General features: G+C 41.4%; 1 protein-coding gene across 9 annotated transcripts in view; it reads left to right on the top strand.

Moving 5' to 3' along the window:
* tspan4a (tetraspanin 4a) overlaps positions 1-15,284 on the top strand; it is a 160,962-nt gene extending 145,678 nt beyond the window's left edge. For 8 of the 9 annotated variants that reach the window (XM_086144062.1, XM_086144061.1, XM_086144059.1 and 5 more), the window contains 2 exons: positions 442-573; positions 9,248-9,633. In XM_086144062.1, coding sequence (XP_086000188.1) covers positions 442-573; positions 9,248-9,487 — 372 coding nt within the window. In that variant the 3' untranslated portion in view covers positions 9,488-9,633. Of the gene's footprint in view, positions 1-441; positions 574-9,247; positions 9,634-14,765 lie in introns of those variants that run through there. The other variant, XM_086144058.1, reaches the window with a different exon arrangement.
* The last annotated feature ends 9,078 nt before the right edge of the window (positions 15,285-24,362 follow it).

The raw sequence follows: 24,362 nt of genomic DNA, 5'->3' as shown, positions 1-24,362 counted from the left end.
AAGGGGGCTGCAGTTCGGTGTAATATAACTTGAGTTACCTTTGTAAGGCCGGCCGGCAACACCATCTTCGTTTGCCGCGATGCATTGAGATTTTAATTCAAAAATCACTTGACTGTATGTCGGAGTTGACTGTATGGTTGCAATTTCTGTACCGCACACCTAAATTGATGTTTACAAAAAACTAACACTGACTATACCCTGAATGCCAGATATGTCCATTTTAATAAACTCAGGTTATCAGCAAAAACAAAGTTAAGTTACACAATGTCGATTATATGTCATTTATGTCCTGTCACTGATAATAGATCCTATAATCTGGGATAGATCATGAAACACTAGCAGATCAGCAAATTAATCAGATGAAGAATAATGACATCAGGACGGAGTACAAATTATTATGTAGGAAAATGTGACGTAATTCTCAACTCGTTTGTAATGCAGTTTCGCTGCTGCGGAGTGACCAACCACACGGACTGGTTCGAAGTGTACAACGCCACCCGCGTGCCAGACTCCTGCTGCCTGGAGTACAGCGACAACTGCGGCCTGGACAACCCTGGAACGTGGTGGACGGCGGTAAGCGAAAATACCCCTCAATGACGCATCAGTTCACTTTGGTCAGTCTTTTGTCATCATTTTGTCGAACCTTTCAGGTGAAACCTTGTCGGGATTGAGGTTTCCCTAATTTAGGAAGCGCCAAAGGATCGGAAAGGCGCGGCCCGGGCGGTCACTTAAGCAAGGGCGATTGACTTGGGGTACATGATCAAGCGGAGGAAGGAATACTTTGAGGAAGTGTTAAACCCGAGTGGCTGCAAAGAGGAGGCAGAGCAGCGAGACTGTGACGGAGCCTTAGCCTGTGGGTGTAGATGAAAATTATCCGGAGATGCTAATGCTTCCGTAGATTGCCTGGCTTTCTCGTATGACCTGACTCTCAAGTATAAACGAAGGTGAGAGATCATACCTACGGTCTGGCGGACCGGGGCGACTGGAGGCTCCATCTGAGAGGGGAGTCAGAACCTTCAAGTCAGAGGCAAAAAAATTCTCTGCTGGAAAAAGATGGATTTTTTTCTCGCGGGTGGCCAAAACGTCGCCGACCCGGGTCGAAAGGTCCAGATATTGTCAAGCCCCGGTCGAAGTCGGATCGTGAGTCACACAGCGGGATTGCAGTGGTGTCGGCGTGCAGGTATGCAAAGGTCTTCCGCGGTGAGGAGGCCGCTGAGTAAGAAAGAAGAATTCTAAGAATACGTTAAAAGCCTCCCCCTATGGACACGAGTGCTCTGTAGCGTGCAGGGCTGTAATGACTTTCATCGCGGCTGAGTGGGCTTAGCCTTTGAGAAGGGATGAAGAGCTCCGACTACCGGGAAGGCTCGAACTGAAGCCGCTGTTACATTGTGTTCGGTGGTTTGGTAAGGATGATTCACGATGCATTTACCTTTCGGGGTACCTGGGCTCGAAAACACCCCGCGGACCCTCGGAATTTGGCTGAAGACGGACTACGGTCCCCTGGTCCTGGATAGACGGGTCGCGCGTGGCCAGATACCCTTCCACGAAACCTCATGTAAAATCATCGAGAACATTAAGTGCGTCCCCTGTGTGGTAGCAAATAAAGGTAATACTCATATAAAGTGACAAAATCAGTCGGAGGTATCCGGACGATTCCTCTGACGTCTAATCCCTCGCCCTGTCCTTTCTGGGATTTTGATTACATGTAAATAGTCAGAGGTTATATTCAATCATGTGTGAGTCTTGAAAGAGACAGAGCTTCCCGAGCGAGAGCGATGCATCTCCCTTGAGTACCTCTGGGTTCATTTTGAAGGTGAAAGACCGGAGTATTAAGAACATTTGAAAAAGATATCGAGCGGCGAACATTCAATGCTCTCAATGTCGTCGAAGAAATCGGTTACGCGTAACGGAGGACTTCACTCATGCCGTTGCCGTGCTGCGGATCGTGCGAATCAAATCCCGTTTAATAACATCCGCGGCTGGTATGTAAAAGCATTAATTGGGACATGTTGCAAGATTAAAAGGGTTTGGATATTTTGCCGCCCGTGAGGAAATCGAGTGTTCGAGGAGATGATAAGTAAGGACAGCTCATATTCATTATTCATTCTGAAGTAGATGCAACTCCACCCACTTTTGACTTGTTCCTCACCCTTGCACACTCAGCCGAACCGAATTCTCAAAATATTATCGCCCTCATGAAAGCACTCAGCGGCTCGCTCAGCTCTCCATAATGCGTCATTTGCACAATTAGTCCGAGATTTCGTTGAGTCGTCTGCCGGGCAGTGGTGAGAAGGGTCAATCTTTCAAACGCAGTTGTGATTTCACCCCCTAAAGAAAGAAAGAAACCTCATATCACACCACTCTAGACCCAGTTTCTCTTAAAATTCCGGTCTGCTTTCAGTTCCCTTGTTCCATCGGTCAGAATCTGCCCTCTTGACTAATGATCTCCTCCAAGCAGCAGATGCATCAAATTCTGCAATCCACTATCTTTAATATCGGCCTGTCTCCGCAGACACTCATTCTGAAACACTGGGCAGCTGTGAATCTTTTACCGGATTCCATTTGATTTATCCAGAACAACCTTTTCTCAGATGGCGATCCGATCGGTAGTATCATACCGTCGTTCACCGGTTTCGAACAAATTTCGCTTCCCGATTGTTGTTCACCATTTTGTCACATCGCTTAATTTAACCATTGAATATTGGATTTAATTCCACTTTAATGACTCGCCTTTGGGGTCTAAGAATATCACCTAATAACACAAGTGCCGGGTAACATGACTTTTTAAAATCAACTCGATACATTACAACAACTTATGTAAGAGTGTCACTTACTGGCCCTTACGTAGGGTACTCAACCTGAATATATTACTTCTATCAATTATTGCTCGGCTTCATCGACAGTTCCGATCCGTCACTCAGGAAGCTGATGTGATGATGTCAGGGGACACAAATGACCCCCACCCCCTTGAAATGATATATAAGAATAATTTATTTTACAACAAATTATCTGCCTCCCCTTGACTCTAAGTCAAATCCACTATATGGCATCGCTGCTTTCAGCCTTTCTGTTCTACTGCCACCTCAGGCACTTTTTGTCGCAGGTTATTACATTATACACGGTAATTAACCATAACACCATATCGCTTCTCAGCCCCTTCAGCTCAACCGGCAGGTTGAAACAGAGCTTAGCGATTTACCGTCACCGCAGCCGATATTGGTTACGTCCTGTACAAGGCGTGCACGGGCTCGTGAGTGCGGTTGTTTTTGTGAGAACGAGTGAAAGGGGCGACACTCCGATTACCAAAATGGTTCCTACCTGGAGTTTTTTTCTGAAATCACAGTTGCTAAGCAAAGCAAATTCAGAGAATGTGGCTTTTTAGGCTCATTAAGCACTTCAATCTTGAAGTACTTGGTAGTTTGTTGTTTTTTTTCACCTTGTTTTTTACAAACGTAGGAAGCGTAATCGTATCCTCAGGGGTTTTTGACTGCACAGTTCGCAAACGCAGGTGACAATGAGATCTTCTCGGGTTTATTTGTCCCTAAAACGTCGTAAAACCAACCGTGAATTCTACCAGACTGATCGTTTTAAAAGGGCGGAAACATATTTACCCTAATTTATAAAAACGCATTCTAGGTGCTGAAACCAGGAAGGTACTTTCCGACTTTCACCGCACTTAATCCAATTCTAGTTGTCATGACAAATATGACAGCCTCTATTTCTACAGGATGTAAATCCTGTGAAAACCTCTCATTACCCTCCAGTACATGGTTTTGTGATGAATAGAAAATGAATAAAAGCTTGATCCTTGATGTTGGCTTGCGTTCTTGTAGTTCGTGTCATTGACAGTTGAATGTTCCTGAACTCAGATATTGTGTGAAATATTTTCTGCCAATGAAAGGATGCGTTGAAAAACATGCACACCTGTGGTTACAATGTAAAACCATGCAAAACGTTCAGGGGCAATATGATGAATAGATTTTTTTTTTTTTTTTTTTCCCGTTTTTTTGTTTGTCCGCGAATCCGCTCAAGAGTGGTTGCCGAAATGGCGCAGGGAGACGAAATCGCCTGCGTAACTCCGTCCGTGTGAAAACTACCATTCAAAATATCTGCGGCGACGTGAGGAGCGGTTCAAGAGCTTCGGGTCAAACACAAATTTATCTACTGAACTTCTTTAGAGAGTCAAAATACAAATTGTCAAACGCTTTACAGAGTCGCAGATGATGGAACAAGGATAGGGTAAAAACTCCCTCGATGCTGAAAGACAAAACAAGCTGCTTGGCTTTATGTGATTTCCACAGTTCATCTCTTACTGTGTGAAAGAGATAGGGAATGGTTGGATGCCGCTATATATACAGTATATTGCCTTATTTTGGAGCAGCGACTGGTCCAGGGTGAACCCTGCCTCTCACCCTATGACATCTGGGATGGATTCAAGCACAGGATCAGCATGAAAAAGAACAAAACTTAAGCAAACATTGCAAACAAAAGCACCTTTAAATATTACTTCTCCCAGAATTGTGTTTATATGCTGGACTGAAAAATCCATTTTAGCAATTTTCTTCGAAAAAGAGGGGGGAAAAGGCAGTAACAAGACAGAGACGTAGTCGCGTTCCATTCGTTTTCACCTGCTTAACCAGGTCTTTGTGGCGGAGTGAATAAGTCAAAGCTGAACCTCCTAAGGGAGCCAGGATGGTCCCAGATTAGACAAGATATTTCATCCCTCCAGCGTGTTTAGAGTCAGCTTCTAACCAGAGGCTCCAGTGTTTTCTTTGGCATAACAGACCAAAATTATTGTCAGAAATCCTGCAGTATCAGCGGTAGATTTTGATCTACCCGTCCGACACCCACTCCTTATTACCCCAATTATAAACAGGACCCGGGATGGCTGAGCTCAGCAGCAAAGTCTTCAAAAAACTTGAAGGAAGCGTTTTTCTTCTGGCAGAGAAGCATGGCCTGGTGCTGCTGCTGGAGCGAACCCTCGCCACGGACGGGACAAGCAAGTTCCTTAAAGCGTTACGTGGTGTCAAAAGCCATCAAAAATAAAACTTTAATATGAGTAATGATGATAAAAATGGTTTTATGTCTCTATTTGATTTGTGAATGAGGGCGTGAATAGTTGTATGTCTGGTCCAGGGTTAAAGCCACCTCACGCCTGATTGCAGATGGGATTCAGCATCCCAGTGATCCTGAGAGCAGGAGAAGCAGTCTAGATAATAAATTAATAATATTACAGTGACGTTTACTGTAGCTTGTTGCTAATTGCTAATTATATTACTCTGTAGCCGAGTAGTGAGAAGGATCCCTGGGATCACCAGTGCCCCCTACCATGAGGCACAGTTACTGCGTGCCTCACTTAATGTCTTAATGTTGACGAAAAACATTATACGCATCAGCTAAACTATATAGATTTAGTTCACATATTAAAGGTGTTTAAAAATTTTAATAGTGACATACACAGAGACAGCAATATGGTCGCAGCACATAATCACATAAAAAATTGCACATAAAAATTGCACATAATCATTGTACAATCCATAGTGTGCTCAGCCGGTTGCTGTGTTACCGCACGTCTCTTCTTCATATTTGAATGGTAAATGTGAATTTGTTTTTCAGCCATTTTGAAAAAGAAAAACTAAAAATGGTGAAGTTAGGTGTAAAATAACTTAAATATAACCATTTAATTTATATATTCATTTTAAATTTTTTTCCTTCCATGATGACAGGTGAGGCCCGGCCTCCCCTGCCTCCACTGACTGCACGTCACTGAACAACAATAATAATAATAATAAAACTATAATAGTAATAATAATGATAATAATAATCATTAATAATTGTTGTAATACCAGCAAAGTAATGATAATAAATCCTTATTAGTCCCAATGGGAAATTCATTCTCTGCAAATAACCCATCGTGGATGAATGTGCCAGGGTAGCAGTTAGGGGTCCACTATCTTGCTCAACAACACTTCAACACACTAGGAGGAGCCAGGAATTGAACCAGGAATGTTTGGTTCCAAAGACAATTGCTCTAACTCCTGCCCCCTCAGTATTCCTACACTTGGAATAACAACAATACTATTACTACTACTTATAATAATGGAAAATGTACAACTGACCTTTGTTCAGTGAGTCATATGGACCCTCAGTAAGATCTTATCACTGATAGTGGAGATGAAAAAACATAAGTTTCCAAGCTTTTTCTTTTTGTTTATTTCTCCACGGTAATAGGTGTAGTTGTATTTCTTCCTGCGGGAATACTGTTGGATTATGTTTGATGGGAAAGCTTCCTGTGGATGATGGGCATATAAAATATAGGACTTAACATATGCTTGAGTTAAATGAGGCACTTTGCATAATGGAAGGAAAGTTAACAAAGTAGTAGCTTGTTCTTTTGTCTCTGTTGTTCCACCTTGCAGCCAGCCTATAGAAAATTAGTTTTGTTTTTTTTTCCTTTAACCAAGACAATACATATGGTGTTTTTTTTTTCCTGTCATAACATTAATTACCATTTTGTGTACAATAACAACATGGGGAGGAAATGGTTCAAAATAACTGATGCTCAATAGCAACTCAGTGGGAGTCGTTGGCTTGTTACCATGACACTTGGGTAAAGTTGCGCCTCAAACGATCAGTTTATCACCATTTCCTCAGTCACAACCCGCAGAGTTCGACAATGATCTACTAATAATTAAACACAACTTGTTGAAAAGGAAAGGACTACGGAGAGAAGAAAGGATGAATAAACAATTGAGACAACAAAAGATGCATTAACATCATCGAAATCAGTCAAAGCTAAAAAGTTGACCCACTGATGTTAAACTTTCTCGTATGTGTCGTTATTTATGTCTTGCGCCGTACTGAACGCTCTGGGAATGACTTTGCAGGACTTCGAGAAGGAGAAGTTTTTTCAATATTTTTTGGAAAAAAAAAATATCTGAAGATGAAGCCAAATGATACAAGTTTGAATTTATATATTCTGAGAGGCGGCTCGGAGGCCCTCCCGGGGGTTGCAGTTCAATAAATAATGGCTTACCGCATTAGTTTTCATATCGATCCGGCTGAGAATTACTTTTACTTTCCTAAGTAAAATATGGTCTTTGTCAGGGGTCTGAGTGTGGACTTATGCGCAGTCTGGAGTTTGGCTAGAGCGCTGAAACGGAAAGCTCGGATGTGCTGATGTTGCATTTGTTCCAAGTGCAGTTTACACACGATTGTGTTCTCATTTTGGCATGACAGTCCAAGCACATGGTTTTTGTCAGTGACAGCACTCGCAGATGCTTGGGGCTGATTACATGTTGATGACCCCCCATCTTGCCATCGCCTCATATTGGTCGTCGAAGCCGGGTCGAGCGTTTGTCGCACATGTTGCACAGGATCTGATGTTATAGCGTGCAGATCGGTATTGCGGTTAAAAACAAAAAAATTAACATCATGCTAGCATATACATATATTTTGTCGGAATTAGCTGCTTCACCAGGCCTAACAACACTGAATTCCAGCCACGTAACTCATCTTCAGTGGATCTTTGGTCTTCAGTTAACAAATGGTTGACTTAGTGGTGCCGTAGTCCTTAGCAAGATTGTTTGCACCAACACTGCTCTCATATTTAGCCATTATTTCCTTCTTCACATCGACCGTAATTCTTAACTTCTTCTGAACGCCAGTATCACTCGCACTTTTAAACTTTTTGGGAGCCATAGTGAGGGCTAACTTATTGGGGGAAAAAAGCCCAAAAGTTAGGTATAACAGGAGAGCCCAACGATGAACGATGTAAACAACATGGAGTAGCATGCACGATTACAGCTACGCTACAACCCCACAACGCGGAAAGCCCATGAGTTTGTTTATTTTCTATGTTTGTGCACCAATGCTCGTCCAAAGTGAAGCTAACACACGATTGAGTTCTTATTTCAGCATGACAGTCAAACTATGTGCTTTCTATCAGTCATAACTGCATATACTTGAGGCTGATTTGATCTCGATGACGGTCCTTCTTGAGGCCGACTGATAATTGTCTCTAAGGCGATTGTCCAGGTCAAGCGAGCTTGTTGCACGTTAAAAACGAGAAAATGACATGATGTTAGCATGTACATATGTTTTGTAGGGACTACCTGCCTCAGCGGAAACGACATTTCTCAAACCATCCTCTGTTTGCATTGAATTTGACAACGCCGGCACTAAATCAGCATGCTAAAGCAAAGGCTTCTAACAAATGAGACCTCAACTATTGCAATCTCCAGGCAAACTATCTTTCATTAATCCAGGCTAACAAGAACTTTTGTGCTTCCTCTATGACTTGGGATCTTTGCTGCGTTAATGTCGTCACCCCTTTAGCCACGTTAGCCATTTTCAGCACGAACACCTCTTTCAAGTTTAGCTATTATTTCCTTCTTCAGATTGTAATTCTTAACTTCTTCTGAACTCTATCACTAATACTTTTAATGTTTTTGGGAACCATAATGAGGGTTAACTTACTGGAAAAAAAAAAAGCACAAAACAGTGATATACACAGGAGAACACAATGATGCCTACACACCTGCTGCTACGCTACAACGCCACAATTTGGAAAGCCAGTGAGTTTGTTTGTTTGTGAACCGAGGCTCGTTCGTAGGTCGATTCAAAATTTGATTGAAAAACTCAGTTTGCATACCGATTTGTTTGTGTTTGTAAGTCCGGGTTCTACGTTCTCGAGAAAAGGGATACGACATCGAAATGATTACGGTCGGGCAACGCCGAGCCGCTGCCGAAGAGAGAAAATGAATCAATGTTTAACGTCCTACTTGATAGATAGAGGACGAACCGGCCCAGAGTCAGAAATGCCACACGAGGCCCTAAGTCTTTTTAACGGCCATGCAGAATCGATGTTGGCGAATGCTTCTTGGAGGTCAACAAGCGCCGCCCGGGGTCTTCGTCCATTAATAATGCTGCAGTTGATCCCCAGAGTGTGCATGGCCCCATGGCCTCTTAAAGTAACTGGACTGAAATCTCAATTTAGGGAGATTCGCATTTAAATTGAGATTCATGAAATGTCACAACTTCAAATGTTGAGAAGGGGGGGGTTATTTTCTGAACTATCAGAAAAATATCTTTCACAGATCGCGTGGATACTGTATGATTTTTTTTAAGGGGTGGTTGGGAAATGGCATTCCGTTGCATGTTCTTTTCCACATCCTGACCTGCAAGCCAATATATCCCGGCTAACGTGTGTGTGCGTGTGTGTGGGTGTGTGTGTGTTCCTATACAGCCTTGCTACGAACGTGTGAAGAACTGGCTTAATGAGAACCTGGTGGCACTTTGGATCTTTGCTCTGTGCACAGCATTAACTCAGGTAATTACGATTTTCTTCCTTTCACTTCTTTGCCAAGGTCGGGATTTTCAAACATCGCATAGATCCATCCTCCATCCGCGAGGTCTCCGTCCCAATGGCACAAGATCCGAATCTCATGTTTTTCTTTTTTTTTTTTTATGTAAAATGAACAAATGAATGCAGCTACCATGATTTATTTCCCTTATTCTTTATTTATTTAAAACAAGAGATAATACCCTCTGCATAACCACCATGCAACTTTTTTTTTCCCCTGGCATTTCAAGAGGTTATGCACATTTTTTCCCAAATAGGTTATCTGAAGGAGCATCTCGTTGTGGAGGTGAGGGGGGGAGGAGGGAGCCGGGGAAACGCGGCAGTCAGCAGAACTTTCTTTTTTTCCCGCAGGTTTTATTTATTCACCTTGATTTGTAAAAGAGACAAAATCTAATCAATCCCCGGATTATGGGGTACAACACCTTCACGCGCGCCAAGCTGGCCTTTTCACGCGGAGCACCATTTCTGCCGCCCGCCTCCCACTTTTACAAATGAAGACCACATACGAGGGGGACTGACATTCCATAAAATTCTTTTATCTCCTTTTCCAGCCAAGTGGTACATGATGTGCTTCCTCAACCAAAGAAGAGAAATACACTCCGGCTGAAAGCATCGATCACGCGAGGCTCCCGTGTTGCTGCGGGCTCATTTTTAACAACCCATTAGATTCCCGGTGCCATTTTACCGCAAAACAAAAAACCGGGAAGACGGTACGATCAATACTAGACGTAGCAGAATAATAAGCAATTACCTGATTTCTGTCAGTGATATAAAACACCAATCATCACGCTCGATGCAAAATATTTTATTACTTTTTAAAGTGACTATTGACCTTTTAGTCTTCTTTATCAATTTTTTTTTTTTTTCTAACGTTAAGGATAAGGCCGTAGGGACTGCTCAAACCTTTTCAGATAAAAATGAATAAATAAATAAAAAATAATCGGCATCTGGTGATGTTTATAACAGAAAAACAAATTCTAGTTGCCAAGTTGTTGTTGTTGTGTGATTCTGCCAACCAGTTTTAGGGTCCAACTGTTTTCTGTCCAGGCTTTTAACATGCAGTTCAAATATGAAAGCAATTAAGCCGTAAGATTTTAATGGGTTTTTTTTGGGGGGGGGGATTTGTGTGGGGAAAAAACTGTGATAAAAACCTTTCCTTTTGTCAGGACACCATTATAACAATGACAAGATTGCTGTGTCACATTGAATCCCGTTAGCCGTGACCTTAAATTACCTTAAAGCCAATGAACAGGAATGAACCGGTCTTCCTAAGTTGGCTTTTATTGCTCCAAAAATTTGGGAAAAAAAAGCCAGCTTTACATAATTTGCCAGCTATGTAATTGTGGCCCAAATTTGTAACTTTTTTCATTTTGGATCGAGAAGGAGATGGTTTAAAAATCCAATAGCGCCCATCCCTCTGCCTCCAGCACCGACCCCAACCTGTTCGAAATTGTTCAGCGGTAATGGTAATTTGGTTTGATTTCACTTTGAAAGTCCAAGAAGAGCCTCAACGGTTAATAATTTAAACGGCGTTCAATTCAACCGACGAAGGAAAGGAGACGTCCAGTCGGAAAGCGATAGAACCCCCTCCTTTTGTCAACCGGTGTGGCCTGTCAACATGGGGCATAATTAATAAAATGAATTATGGCTTTTGTCCGATTAGATGGGCCGGGACCCCGACGCGTCGCACGTGGCTCCCCGTAGTATCGGTGACACACTACACAAAACGGGACCGGTAATTAATGTTGTCAATTATGCCTGTTTATCCCGCTTTCTGCAAATCGACTGCTATGAAAAAAAGGGCCTATTATGAGACGCATAGGGACACCGCAACTAGATCATGTAAAGCGTTTTAAATATTTCAGGTAGTCAAGGAAGACTTTCATTAATAATTCCAGTGCAGTGAAATTTAACCGCGATACTAGGAAGTAGGGAGCACGATGGCGCAGAGGTTAGCAAGTCCTGGGTTTCGATATACTACATGTGAATGAGAGGGTGAATGGTGTTACATCGCTTTTTCACGTGTGAATGACATTGAATGGTTTAAGTCTGTATGACGTACGAATGACAGTGAATGGTTGTTTATTTCTGAATTACATAAATGAGAGGCAGAATGCTTGTATGTCTTTAAATGACCAGTGAATTATAGTGAACTGTTTGATTTTGTATGATGTGCAAATGAGAGGGTGAATGGTTGTATGTCTATATGATGTGTCAATGATCGTGAGTAATTATGTCTGTAAACCAGGGGTGGGCAAACTACGGCCCGCGGGCCACATCCGGCCCGTTGGTCTTTTTAATCCGGCCCACCAATGATTGGTACAGAAGTCATCCTTGCTGTGAATGATTGAATGATTGGGTCAAGGAATTTGGGAGCTCAACAGGAGATCATTTTATTTTTGGAGCTACTTGAGAATTTTTTCTGAGCTGAATGACACAGATTGGCTTTGTGATTTAGCCATTACTGTGGACATACTGACACATGAATGAGATGGACGTGAAGCTACAAGGGAGAAACTCGCAGCAAATGTCAGAGCCTTCAACACCGAGCTGGTTTTATTTTCAAAGCAGATATCAGACAATGTTCAGACAAATGTCAACAAATGCATTTTTTTTGTTTTTTATATGTATCATGTCTTGTGCTGACCCGGCCTGTCTGTCAAATTTTGAATGTCAATGAGGCCCCTGGGCCAAAAAGTTTGCCCACCCCTGATCTATACAGTGTCTGAATGAGAGGGTGAATAATTGTATGTCTCTAAAAGACATGTTAATGAGACAGTGAAATCAAATTTTTGTGTTAGTGAAGCCCGTGTGTTTTTTCTCACATGCATCTGGGGTTTTTATAGAGTGGGTTTCAAAAAAAACAAAAAAAGAACGGCCAAGGGAAAAATGAAAAACTTTGCAATGTATTTTTTGCATTAAAATTTAAAAAAACAAAATGATTTTTTTAATGAAAAAACATCTAGTGACATTGTTAAAAATGATCTTTTCTTTTCTTACTTCTATAAAAACAAAAAAAGAAAATGCGGCAAAATTAAAAAGATTGATTTAATAAGCAGAATAGCCACCATTAGCCTTGTCAACTTTATACCTCCTCTTACTACCAATCAATTTTCCAATAAATTCTAGTGGCAAATTTTCCCACGGTGACAAGATTTTCTCTTTTAACTCGACAATATTTTTAGGGTGTAATTTCATCAATTCTTTTTTAACATTCATTTTTCATATTAATTGGTCATGTATTTTTTAGAGTAACAATTCATTACATATAAAGATTTTTATAATTGATCTGTTTACCTCCTTTATACTAAAACAAAGGAAAAATTTGGACTTATTGTTAATGCTAGGTAATGAATTTACTTGACATTAAATTAGGCCGTATGTGGCCCCCCGACCAAAATTAGTTTGACACCCCTGGTCTATATGATGTGTTAATGGTGATGAATGGCCTTTATTTATAGGTCAATGACAGAGTGAATGGTTGTGTCTCTAAATGACATGTTAGTGAGAGAGCGGGTGCTTGTATGTTGCTATATGACGTATAAATAAGAGTCAACAGTTTCATTATATATGATGTGTCAATGAGAGTAAGTGGTTTTATGTCTCTTATTGAGAAAGTGAATGGTTGTATGTTGCTAAATGACGTGAATTTTGAATATCGTCTCATTCGCAAGTCATGTTGCATTCACATGTCACGAAGTTGTTATATGACGTTTAGGAGAGAGTTAATGGTTGCATGTCCCTATACGAGGCCCCGATGTCGACTGTCAGTCCAGGGCGAACGCCGCTTCTCACCCAATGACAGCTGAGATGGGCTCCGGCACCCTCCCAAGTGCATGATAAGCTGTATCGATAATGAATGAATGAATGAATATTTTGAAGAGCGAAAATCTGTCAAGCTGCATGAGAAAAGCAGTCAAGCACGGTGCTCAGTATTGGACTAATTGGAAGAAATTTTTTTTTCCCCTTTTAAATTGATCATGTGCATATCATGCCGGTGGGAGACTTGGCTGGCGGACAGGCATCACACTGACACTGCAGAGTTTTTTTGTTTTTTTTTTAAACTTTGCATGAAAAGCACATCAAATATTATTCTCCAAGATACAACCTTGTTTTAGAAGAAACACACCAGGGCCTTGTACTTTGTTGAAGTGTATGTTATTAGAATAATAAAGGGTCAGTTATTTTGCACCAGCCCGTGTTGCCACAGCGCTCTGCCTTGCAGGCCGACGGCCCGCATTAAAAAAAAAAAAAAAAAAAATTCGGTCTGCTAAAATATTTAAGCAGTTACTTTTTTTGCCATTCATAAAAGGTAACAAGAGAGCAGTTTTGATTTTTTTTTTTCACTTAAATCCAAAGGTGTAGTATTGATATAGAGACAATTAGAATGCAGGCTTTAGTTTAGAAAATGTGAGGAAGCTGCAAACTGCACCCAGAATTTATGTACATATTTAAAGTCATTTTCAAAAGTGAACAGCTCAAATCCTCTGCTTTTATCCAATTAATCTGGATTTTTTTCTATTTTTTTCCCAACTTTTCTGTCCGCTTTAAGATGTTAAGGGTTTGCGATGCATTTTTTTGTTGGCTGAAGCGTGCAGGATTATTGCTCTCCTACTGTTAATTGCTCTGAGTTTTTGGTCCGAAGGTGAAAACGGACAATATGACACCATCCATCTGCAATGCCGTTTAGCAGCCCTGCTTACTTTGACTCACTAACCAAGACATTATTTTTATCTCTAAATGAAGACATTTCTTTATTGGCCTTTTGCCGATGATGTCATCGATGAGGTGTGGTGGCGTATAAAAGGTTATATGGGACGGTGGCATCGTAAATTCATTGGACATGATGTCATCACTTTCTTTTTGAAGCCGATGACATCATTTCTTGACATCAGTTTTTTAAATTTTATTTGTTTCATCAAAAAAAATTAAAAAAAATTGTACAAGCTTTTGTATCTTCATTCAATATGGGAAATATGAAAAAAAAAAGGTATAACATGTAGCTACACAGCTAGATGGTAACAAACAAATGAAGATTTAGATTTCAATCATGGAGAATGAATTGAAAAAAATTATTATATAAAATGGATACATCATGGAATATCAAATTATGCCTTTGTCCCAAATGAATAAAAAAACAGACTCTCCAAGGTCCTTTCTTTTTCGATTGGTTTCAGACGGAGCTAGACATCACTTTTCACCAGGAACCAGGGTTAATTTGCTGGGCAGAAAAACACATGCATGCTAAGATCCCTGATGTATTCGGCCGTTTTACACTCTTACAAAGTTTGCATTATCAAACCGCCATGTGCTCACGCTCTCAAGATATTAGAAAAATCAGATTTGCATGAGAACAGAAATGTTTGTCGAGATTTGCTGATTCCTCTTTTGTTGCCTGCAGATCTTGGGCCTGGTCTTCTCTATGACAATGTTCTGCCAGGCGGTGAAAGTAGAAACCTTCTATGCTTAGCAATCATCCACTGACCTTCAGCGCATTTGGATTGTTCTTCATCAGAGACGGAGAGTGATAGACCCACCCTCCTCATCGCCCCCCCTCCCACGACAGACTCTGACTGACCCCCCCCCCCCCTCATGTGACACTCTGTCTTGGATGTTGCCAGCTCGCATTATTTTCCTCGACAAGCACAGTGCCACTGTAATACTCGAGTCGTTATTCCTATTATTTGCTCTGTGTCAAATGCTAATTCCTGTGACGCATTATGACTAGTATAATGAACATGTATAAAAAAAAAAATTAAAAAAAAAGAAAAAGTGTAACACCCTTTTTTTAAAATGTTTGTTTTAAATTATTTTATGGTTTGTATGTGTTTTCAAAATCCAGAGCTGAAGTCGGAGAAAGTGAAGTGCTGCAAGTGCATGTCTCCTGCGGTGGTGTGTATTAAATGTTTTGGCTCTACTGAAATCACACGTTGACGCGTCGTTCCTCGACAACACTTTTCCGGTGGACTGTAGCGGATTAACTGGCCAGGGGAAAAAAAAAAAAAGTAAAAAAAAAAAAAGTGGCTCCTTCAGCAGACAGATTTACACTTAACAACGGCACGAAGAGAAGTTTTTCCTTTGGAAATATTAAAAAACAAGACGGATCCTTCGGAACATGGATTAACGTGGAGTCCTGGAAGCAACCCAAGGCCCTTTTGTGCCGACTTTTGTTTTAACATGAAAGGAGAGAGAAAGAATACCCCCTGAGAAGAGTGGGACCTTTAAAACTTCAGCTGAAAACACCTCTTACAGTATTTTCCTATGGGGCTAATTTAATCAATGAATGCCCGGCGTAATTACAGCCTGGATTAGACTTGACAACCAAAAGGTAAGGGGGGGGGGGGGGGGGGGGGGGACTCAATTTAAGATAAATTTCCTGCTGACAAATCACGTCCGGAGCAAACACAGTTACTTTCCAATGCGATTTCCTCCGAAAAAAAAAATATATATATATAAATCAGAGAAGTCGGGCAGCAGATGGCAAATTTTACACAACACGCACCGAGACCTCGACAGAATGACAAACACATACTAACGGGGTTTTCCTGGAGACCCTCCTTCTCGACAAAAAGCCTTCAATTTCTGTAAATTCTTGATGTATCATGCATGAACCGTGTTACAGCTGTGCCTGCATACTAATTTCCATCACCTCCTCTTCAATATTTCTGTCTTATTTTGTATTTTGCACCCCCCTCCCCGAAAGAGAAGACTATTGCATCTCAAGTGTTTGCCTTTGGTTATTTCCCTGGCATTTGTGGCTACAGTCTGGCAGTAGGCTCTTTAACTTTAAAGATTTCTCATTTGCATTTTAAAGCCTTTGGATGTGTTTTTTTTTTTAATCAATTATTTCATAACTGAATAACATTCAATTGCCTATTCTTGCAGTGTCCTCTCAAAGTTTAACTAGTTTAACAAAGTTTAATCCACCAGTCGATCGCATGACGTTTAAGAAAAAAAATAAAAAAAGGTTTCAGCCTATCATCGATCCCGTCACTTGATTGACATACAGGGCAGCCAATCAGATGACATCTGAGTTTTTTTCACTGCACGTGCACAAACAACGGCGCGAAAGGCAGCAAAACTAACAAGCTAGTCAGCAAGTTAACTCCAATTTTTAGCCCTTGTTTTTTTCTTTTAAACTTAAGAAAGAGAATAAAATGAGTGAGGGGAGCTGGACCAAGTAAGAAGACAAAAACTTTCATAAAGAATGGGAGGAGGGGTTTGGTTTTTTTTTCCACTCACAATGACATTTTCGGGGAAAAACATGACATGGACATCCGGCCGAAAAGTGAGCAGAGAAAGAGAAAGGAGACTTTTCGCACAACATACTTCAAAAGCGAACGCCGCGACCGAAGCATCGTAACCGGTTGAGTCGCGTCATGGTTTATAGCTACTGTCCGAAATATGCAAAAATGTACATAATTATTTTGTGTTGCGCAATGTTGACTCATGCGGTTATGCAGGGTACATCAACATACATTGTACATATAAAGAATGTTTTGCAATTTTGTTTTTGGTAGATCATTTTGACTTGGTCATTTTATAAGTAGCGTGAATGCTGAAAAATATGAGACTTTTATTTATATGATATAAATCAGAGACACCTTCAGTGTCCCTCTTGGGTTAGATTAATAGACTGACATGCTAAAATATGAGAATTCATTCATAATCTATGCCTGTGTATCTATATAGAGACATAATTCACTCTTATTCAGACATTATAAAGAAAGATACACTAGACCCATTCACAATTTCATCTAGACTTTATATATAGGCGCCAACAAGTCTGTTTTTCATTCGCATCATATAAAGACATCCATTTGCGCTCTCATTTGGATGTTATATGGAAACAAAACACAAATCACATGGACATAATTCACTCTCATTCAGACATTATACATAGACATAAAACCATTTAGACATATTGACACCAACAATTTATTCTCGCCCAGACGTCATATAGACGATATAATCATTCACTCTCTCATGAGATCCTGCATCCAGTGTCAATCTGATACGTTGATCAAATTTTATATTGAAAAGATGTGACCGGCCTTCAAGCATCTCAGACTTTAAATCTATGTATATCTCAATGTCGATGAGCGCGATGTTAAAGGGCAGTGGGAGGGGGAGCTGTCTACTTCGCACTATATGCTACTTATTTCCAAAGACTGATTTGTAAGGATATAAAATGGGATTTAAAACATTGAGTCGGACTCTCATCTACAATCCCGGTTTTCCAGGCTGTCACATTTCAGAAACCTCTCGATTTATTTCTACGAGGTTTATGAGTAGGCGAACTAAAAATGAAAAAGGTTGATAAACAAATAAAATCAATAGATACTCATTTATTTTCTATACCGCTTATTGAGGCGGAGGCACCGACCGCTGCCGTAATGTGAACGCTAATAAAAAGGTAAGCCGCGGTCCTCCTTCTTGGTTTATAAATTAATACAGAGAATTAGCCACAAAAAGGCTAATTCTCTGTATTACTTTATAGATAAAGAAGGCTTTTCTTTTGGTGAATAATGTGACATTGATCGTCTCAATAAGCGGCTTCATCTGGAAACTGTTTTCCTCCGGATAAGATCTGTCACAGCACGAACACGATGATGATCTCGGGCCAGCTGAGACACACAATCCTTCTGTTGTCTCGTGCGTCGACTACAGGCCTCCTGCCAGCTGGACAAGCGCGAGGGAACCTGAGGAGACATCCTTATCAGATGCTCAAAAAACTCCTTTGGCTCCACTCGTGAAGGTGACATGACGGAACGGCACCTCACGCCCCCCCCCTATCCCTTCTCCCCCCCTGCAGATGTTACCGTTCCTTCATATCTCTGCTGCCCCGCCGAGGGAGCGCCATTTTGGTCGTTTGCCTCTTGACGTCTCATTCTTTCGCTCACTACCAAAAGTTAATGACCATAAGAGAAAGCAGGGACATAAATAGACTGGTAAATTGAGAGCCTCGCTTTCCGACTCAGATCATTCTTCACCACGAGCAGAACGGTGCAGTGTCAGCATCTCCACCGATGCCTCGCTGACTCTCGCTCCATCATGACAAGGACTGGGAGATATTTGAACTCCCTTTTTTTTTTTTTTTTTGTCAGGAGAGGCGAAATTTGCTTAAAATCGAGATCGGGGCGGCGGGCCACATCCCCTGACTTCCTGACTCAAATGTGCTGACTCCTCAGCCTTGGAACCTGCTGGAGGTCAAACTATCGGAGGACGGGGACGCTGTCGGACTTTTTAAGTCGCCGCCTTTATATAAAACTTCATCGACCTTGTAGTCACTTAGCACAACCTCAGTTAAGCTACAGCGCTTTCCTTTACAAAAACTTGTAACTCCTGAACTTGATGGGGCAGGGAATGGATGTAGCAGATTCTATAAATAATGCATAAATAGACTCATTTATAGTTTCAATCTGTAACCTTGCAAGTTAATGTGATGTTGGGAAAGGGTTGTCAATATTCGAGAATGCATCCCGGCCCCGCTTCACGGCACAAATAGCGCAAACTATGAGTGGCGCACTGATCCGGGGTGTCGGAGTGGAAACAAAGGTCGCGTCATTGTCATCCGGCAACAACAATAATTCTACGAGTAATATCACTCATTGGAAAATGGTGTTAAATGGGTTATAATTGTGAAACAAATGCATCGTTGGAACAAAGGAGTTGAAAAATGTCTGTGACTTTGCGGCGTGTCGTCTCCTCCCTCGGCGCCTCCGGACACCCGGTCCGTGACGGTCATGGACGGAAACCGTGTCAAGACGCGGCCCCGGAGCCCGATATCTACCAGGAGTGTGTTTCCGCAGATAAAGCGGGCACGGCTCTCGCCGCTGGTCGTAAAGAGAACCAGATGGCGGGTAACAACGGTACCAGGACCGCAAAGCCACAAAAACATCTCCAGCCATCTGCGGGTCACCGATGGGGCACAAACCCCTGACCCCCTCCAGCAGGCCCGGGGGGGTGTAAATGTGCTCAAGCGATCGACAACCCGGTTAGAAAACGCAGAAACCGATGGGCTGTTATGTTTGTGCTGAATGGCAGCGCACCAAACGGCCGTATATTGTGTACTTGGCGGCGTTTACCTGTTTCTGGCACTCTTGCGTCTAAATTAATTAAGCTTGTGAGTGCGAAAGGCAGCTCGGTAATGTGGCGAGAAATGGAAAAAGATTTATAAAAAAAAAAAAAAAAAAGCTGCAAACAGAGAGCTCATACAGTGAAAGTATTTTTTTCCCCATCCCCCCCCATAATGCTCTGTTTGAACAATATAGCAGCACACACACACACACACACCTTACACTGAACAGAAATCCTAGAACATATACCGGTCCGCTAATTCTGCTTACTGAAATATTCAAATGAATTTGAAATGCCACCAGTTGATGTAACCTTTAAAAAGACAGCTGAAATATTTGGTGGTAATTTAAAAAAAAAAATAATAAAAAGTAATTGCCAGTCAGGGGAGGTGTGTGTGTGTTAACACAAATGCTTTGAAAACTATTTGATAGAGTTCACTTGACCTGGAACCACCTTGTCGACACATAAAACACTGAATAATCTGTCAGGTTGTGTGCGGCACTTCAAACCAGAGCATAAGACGCATCATTGACTATTAGTTTGAAAATGTTGTTGCGCACGCGGGACGTCACTAACCCTCTCCGATTCCCCACGTCTCCTCACACACACACCTTTCAGATTCACCTCTCTGCCTCGGCCGATCTTTCTTTCCCGGGCGATGCATTATTCATTCCCATGTTCGCGGGCTCTCTCCCATCTCGTGCTTGATCAATAAAACATACCTGTGTGCTTATTCACTGACCTCTCCATCCTCCCGCCATGTTCCGAAAGCCAAATCCACAGTCCATGCTGGGCTGATAAAACCGTAAAGACGGATGGCCTTTTCAGACAAGGAGAAAATGACAATTTTCCAGCTGCCCCTGGTTTCCGCGAGTCGGGCTTCCAATTCAGCAGCGGGGTGGAGGGAAGAATCGCCGTGATCGCGGTGTAAACTCTTCATTTTGGCTATAAGCCTGACAAAAGTGTGCGCCTCTGCAATTATGTTGCCCTAAGCAGACACTCATCAGTTTCCGTTAGTCAATACAAAGCTCACATTTTGATCAACTCAAGGTTATAGGGGGGATAATTTCATATCCATGGAACGGAAGGTAGTTGAGAATTCTTATTGATTACCCTATTTTGAAAATAATATTTCCTTTTCAATCCAGCATGTTCATGTTTTAAGTGATTTTCTTTTGAACACATTTCTTGCTCTGTGTGGCACAAGAAATTTTCAGGTCCTTTTAAAAAAAAATATATATTTTCATGTTGATTTTCAGTTTTTCAACTGTGTTTTCTGATGAGATTTTACGAAATCACTGTATCGTGACGTGGCCTTTGGGTCCGGCGTTCAGCACCTAGAAGTTGCCCAGCCTTCACCTGTCAGTGGATCACTAACATCCTGATGGACAGGAAGCAGCAAGGGACGCCGGGGAAAGTTTACATCAAACACCTGGACAATCAGCCCTAGCGCTCCTCGCTTTCTATACAGTCATCGCAAATGCAGTGTGGGTAGATCATGTGGTATTTAAAAAAAAAAAAAAAAAAAAAAAAAAAAATTGAGCCCATCATCCATCCTCACTGTGAAATTTGTTATTTAATTGACATACAGGACAGCCAGTCGGAAATGTAACCTTTCCTGACACTCTGCAAAGTGCTGCAAAACTATGGCAAACTAAGGACTTACCTAGTTATCCTCCAATTTATTTCTTTTAAACTTAAGACAGGGTATTAAAATGAGGGGGAGCTGGATCAAGTGAAAAGCCAAAAGCTTACCACTTCCATAAGGAGTGGGAGGAGGATTTTTTTTTTTATTAAACTGTAATTTTCAATGTGCATTTACCTCATCTGCCAATCTACCATCACTATAACGAAGAAGAGAAACGTAAAGTGGCATTTCTGGACTGTTCATAAAAAAAAATTTATTTTTTTTTTTCCTTCCTCCAACAAGAAAGCGGAGGAGGGAGGGAGGAAAAAAAAACATTGTCCACTTATTTATGTGAGTCATCCTCCCCCTCCGAAGATCATTAAGTCCAAATACCGTTCTACCATGACTGATGATCATTTGGAAGTGTGCTTGAGGCTGGCGATCAGTAGCTACTGTCCAGACTATACTTCCCTGGCTGAATCCATTCATGCAAGTCAAGTGAGAAAGGCAATGACCTAAAAAAAAATAAAAAATAAAAAAAAAAAAGTGCAATTCATGCAGCTATGCAAGGTACACCAACATATTGTGCATAAAGAATTCAATGCGTTTTGCATTCTTATAGTTAATCATTTTGACTTGGACATTTTATAAGTAGCTCACATGCTGAAAGTTTGTGCACCCCTGCTCTACACTAGTAATTTGCACAATTTTGCAAACAACAACAGTCATCTCCCTCATGAGCCACTGGTAATATGGGGCGGTATGATCAACATGGAGCAGTGCGCTCAAAACCATACTAGCTCTTTTACGATGCCCTCTATCATTATACCGAACAGAGCTGTGGCTTCTCCGGGCACCTGCAGGTTTTTTTTTTTTTTAGGATCCATCATCTAAAAATGTGGGTATTATAACACTCAGGAGCTGCTGATCTAGATCTATTTCAGTCATTCAGCCTCTGATCGCCTGGTCAGATTTCAGAAAGACTGGAACGGACAATCAGGATATAATCATAGGTGCCAAAATGCCCTCTATTCGGGACGCGGTCCCTTCCAGTTTCGGAGAACCAGGCAATAATCGTCACTGCTGACCCATCACACAACCTAGTCGCCCTTTTCTCCACTGGCGGAGGCACAAATCGTCATATGCCAGTTTTCTTCCCACTCACCGTCGCTCTGCTAAAAACCAATAAATCCCCACAGCACCCTAGCTGCATCTAGTCATTGGGTAAATCAGCCAAATTCCTTGTATGTGCAAACCCACTTTACCATCAGATAAAATTACATTTAAAAAAGAAAAAAAAAAAAAAAAAAAAAAGTCTGAAGACTATTTTCAACATATCGCCACGGACGACAAATTAAATGATTCACTTGAGAGAGAAGGGCTCAGCCATTTGTTCAAAGTGGGCGAACTTGCATTGAAGCCTGCATCTTCATATAGGGAACGCTGCCGCTTGTTATTTTTCGATTACAATTATAGTTCTTTCGTACATTACAGTGTTTTATCACTGCATGTACTTTTCCGGTAAGTACAGCTTACTACTGACATTTAAAGCTTGAGGATCATTTGCCACAGCTCTGCAAAGAAAGTCTTTCTTGGCACAAATTATAGTTTTCATTAGACCTTCCAAATCTTATTTGGACAAAAAAAAAAAAAAAGAAAAGTGTTTCCACTTAGCCATGGAATGAAAAAAAAAATTAGCAAGAAACAAAAATAGCTGGAAGAGCATTTTTCGGGTGGAAACAAACGATGAGACCGAAGCGTCGCTGATTGCCAACAAAAGAAAGATTCCTATCTAAGTTACAGGTTCATCGCAACAGGAGATACACAAGCTATGCAATATTTGCACTAAAATATAGCACAAAATTGTAATTGTCTAATGAAGTCGAATTGTTGTATTCGGATTTACTACTGGGAACTGACAAGTTTTAATTATTCGAACCCCCAAGCCTCTAACAATTCCAGAAACATTTTCATGCATAAAACTGATCCCTGGTACAAAACACAAAAAAAAAAAAAAAAAAAAAGTTATGGACCACAGATTTAAAGGACTTCACTTGAATATCTGCTGCATTTACAACCATGTACATAACTTCTTCGGATCAATGAAATAATTCTGATTGGGATGTTTAATGAGAAACAACATCTAGTGGGTTGATCGTGCATCTACGCGTTAATGTGCAACGTCCTTCTGCAGATGTTTTATTCACCTTGTGTGTTTGGTGGACCCACAGCATCAGGACGGCCTTTGGTAGATCCATACGTGTTCCCATCAATATCAGAAGCAGGTTTCAACCCCCTTTCGGAATCTGTAATGATAGAGAGAAACTTTATTATATAATCGCGATCATGAAATATTTTTCTTGTATGTATTGATTAATCAGGCGCGGAATCCTGAAACCTCCCTTTTGGAAATCCCGGTAATTTTTCCCAATGCTTTTTATCAACGGAGCGTTCAACCTTTTAAAAATCTACGAGGCAGAACTCCCGAATCTATTATAGCGGTGTAGATTTCCCTCAAAAATATTCATTCACCTGCAAAAATCAATTCAGTCGGGACCAGACGAGACACGAAAATGGCAAAGAATTTGACGCAGAGTGGACCTCAAGTGAAAGAACCCAGAATACACGCAGGTATAGTTGTAGGTGATCTCATCAATTACGTGCTGTAAATCTAGATGCTGGCGGTGGGAGAGAATACGGAGGGCGTCCGTCTCAGCGAGAAGGTGACGGGGAAACCGCAATCACGGCGGCACGGGAAGCGAGAACCCATTTAGAAGCTGACGGCGTAAACAGCAACCCTGTCAGGCTGTGATTGTTTGGACCAGATGCAGGGAAGTCGGAGTTTGTGACTTAAAGCGCCGAAGCCATGAGACTGTCGGTCGTCCAGATCGGACCACATTGTTTTGACCGCTTGAAGAAGTGTATACATCCCATGACCTTTTACGTCTAGATTAGGTGCGGTTGTTGCTCAGTTGGCGGTTCGATCCCCAGCTCCTCTTGCCTGTAAGCCGGTGCGTCCTTTGGTAAGACGCTTAACTCAATTACTCCAGGTTAGCTTCTGGCATGTGTGAACGTAAACTCCAGAGAAAAAGCACATTGGAACCGCAAGGAGATTTAACTTTAGTTAAGGAATCCATGCTCTTCATCCCGAGGATTGTTACAAAAAAAAAAAAAAAAAAACAACCTCTCCAGAGCCCCCGTCAAGTCAGGGTTGGCCGATCGTGACACAAAAACGAGGCTAAACGTCTGGATGCACTGTGTGACAGCCTCAGCTCTTCTTTTAGAGCCTAT

This window comes from Fistularia commersonii, chromosome 3 (genome assembly GCF_037954325.1).
Source record: "Fistularia commersonii isolate RoL2024-O1a breed Wild chromosome 3, RoL_Fcom_v1.0, whole genome shotgun sequence".
In the NCBI taxonomy this organism is placed as follows: domain Eukaryota; kingdom Metazoa; phylum Chordata; class Actinopteri; order Syngnathiformes; family Fistulariidae; genus Fistularia; species Fistularia commersonii.
This window is presented reverse-complemented; position numbering and strand designations above follow the sequence as displayed.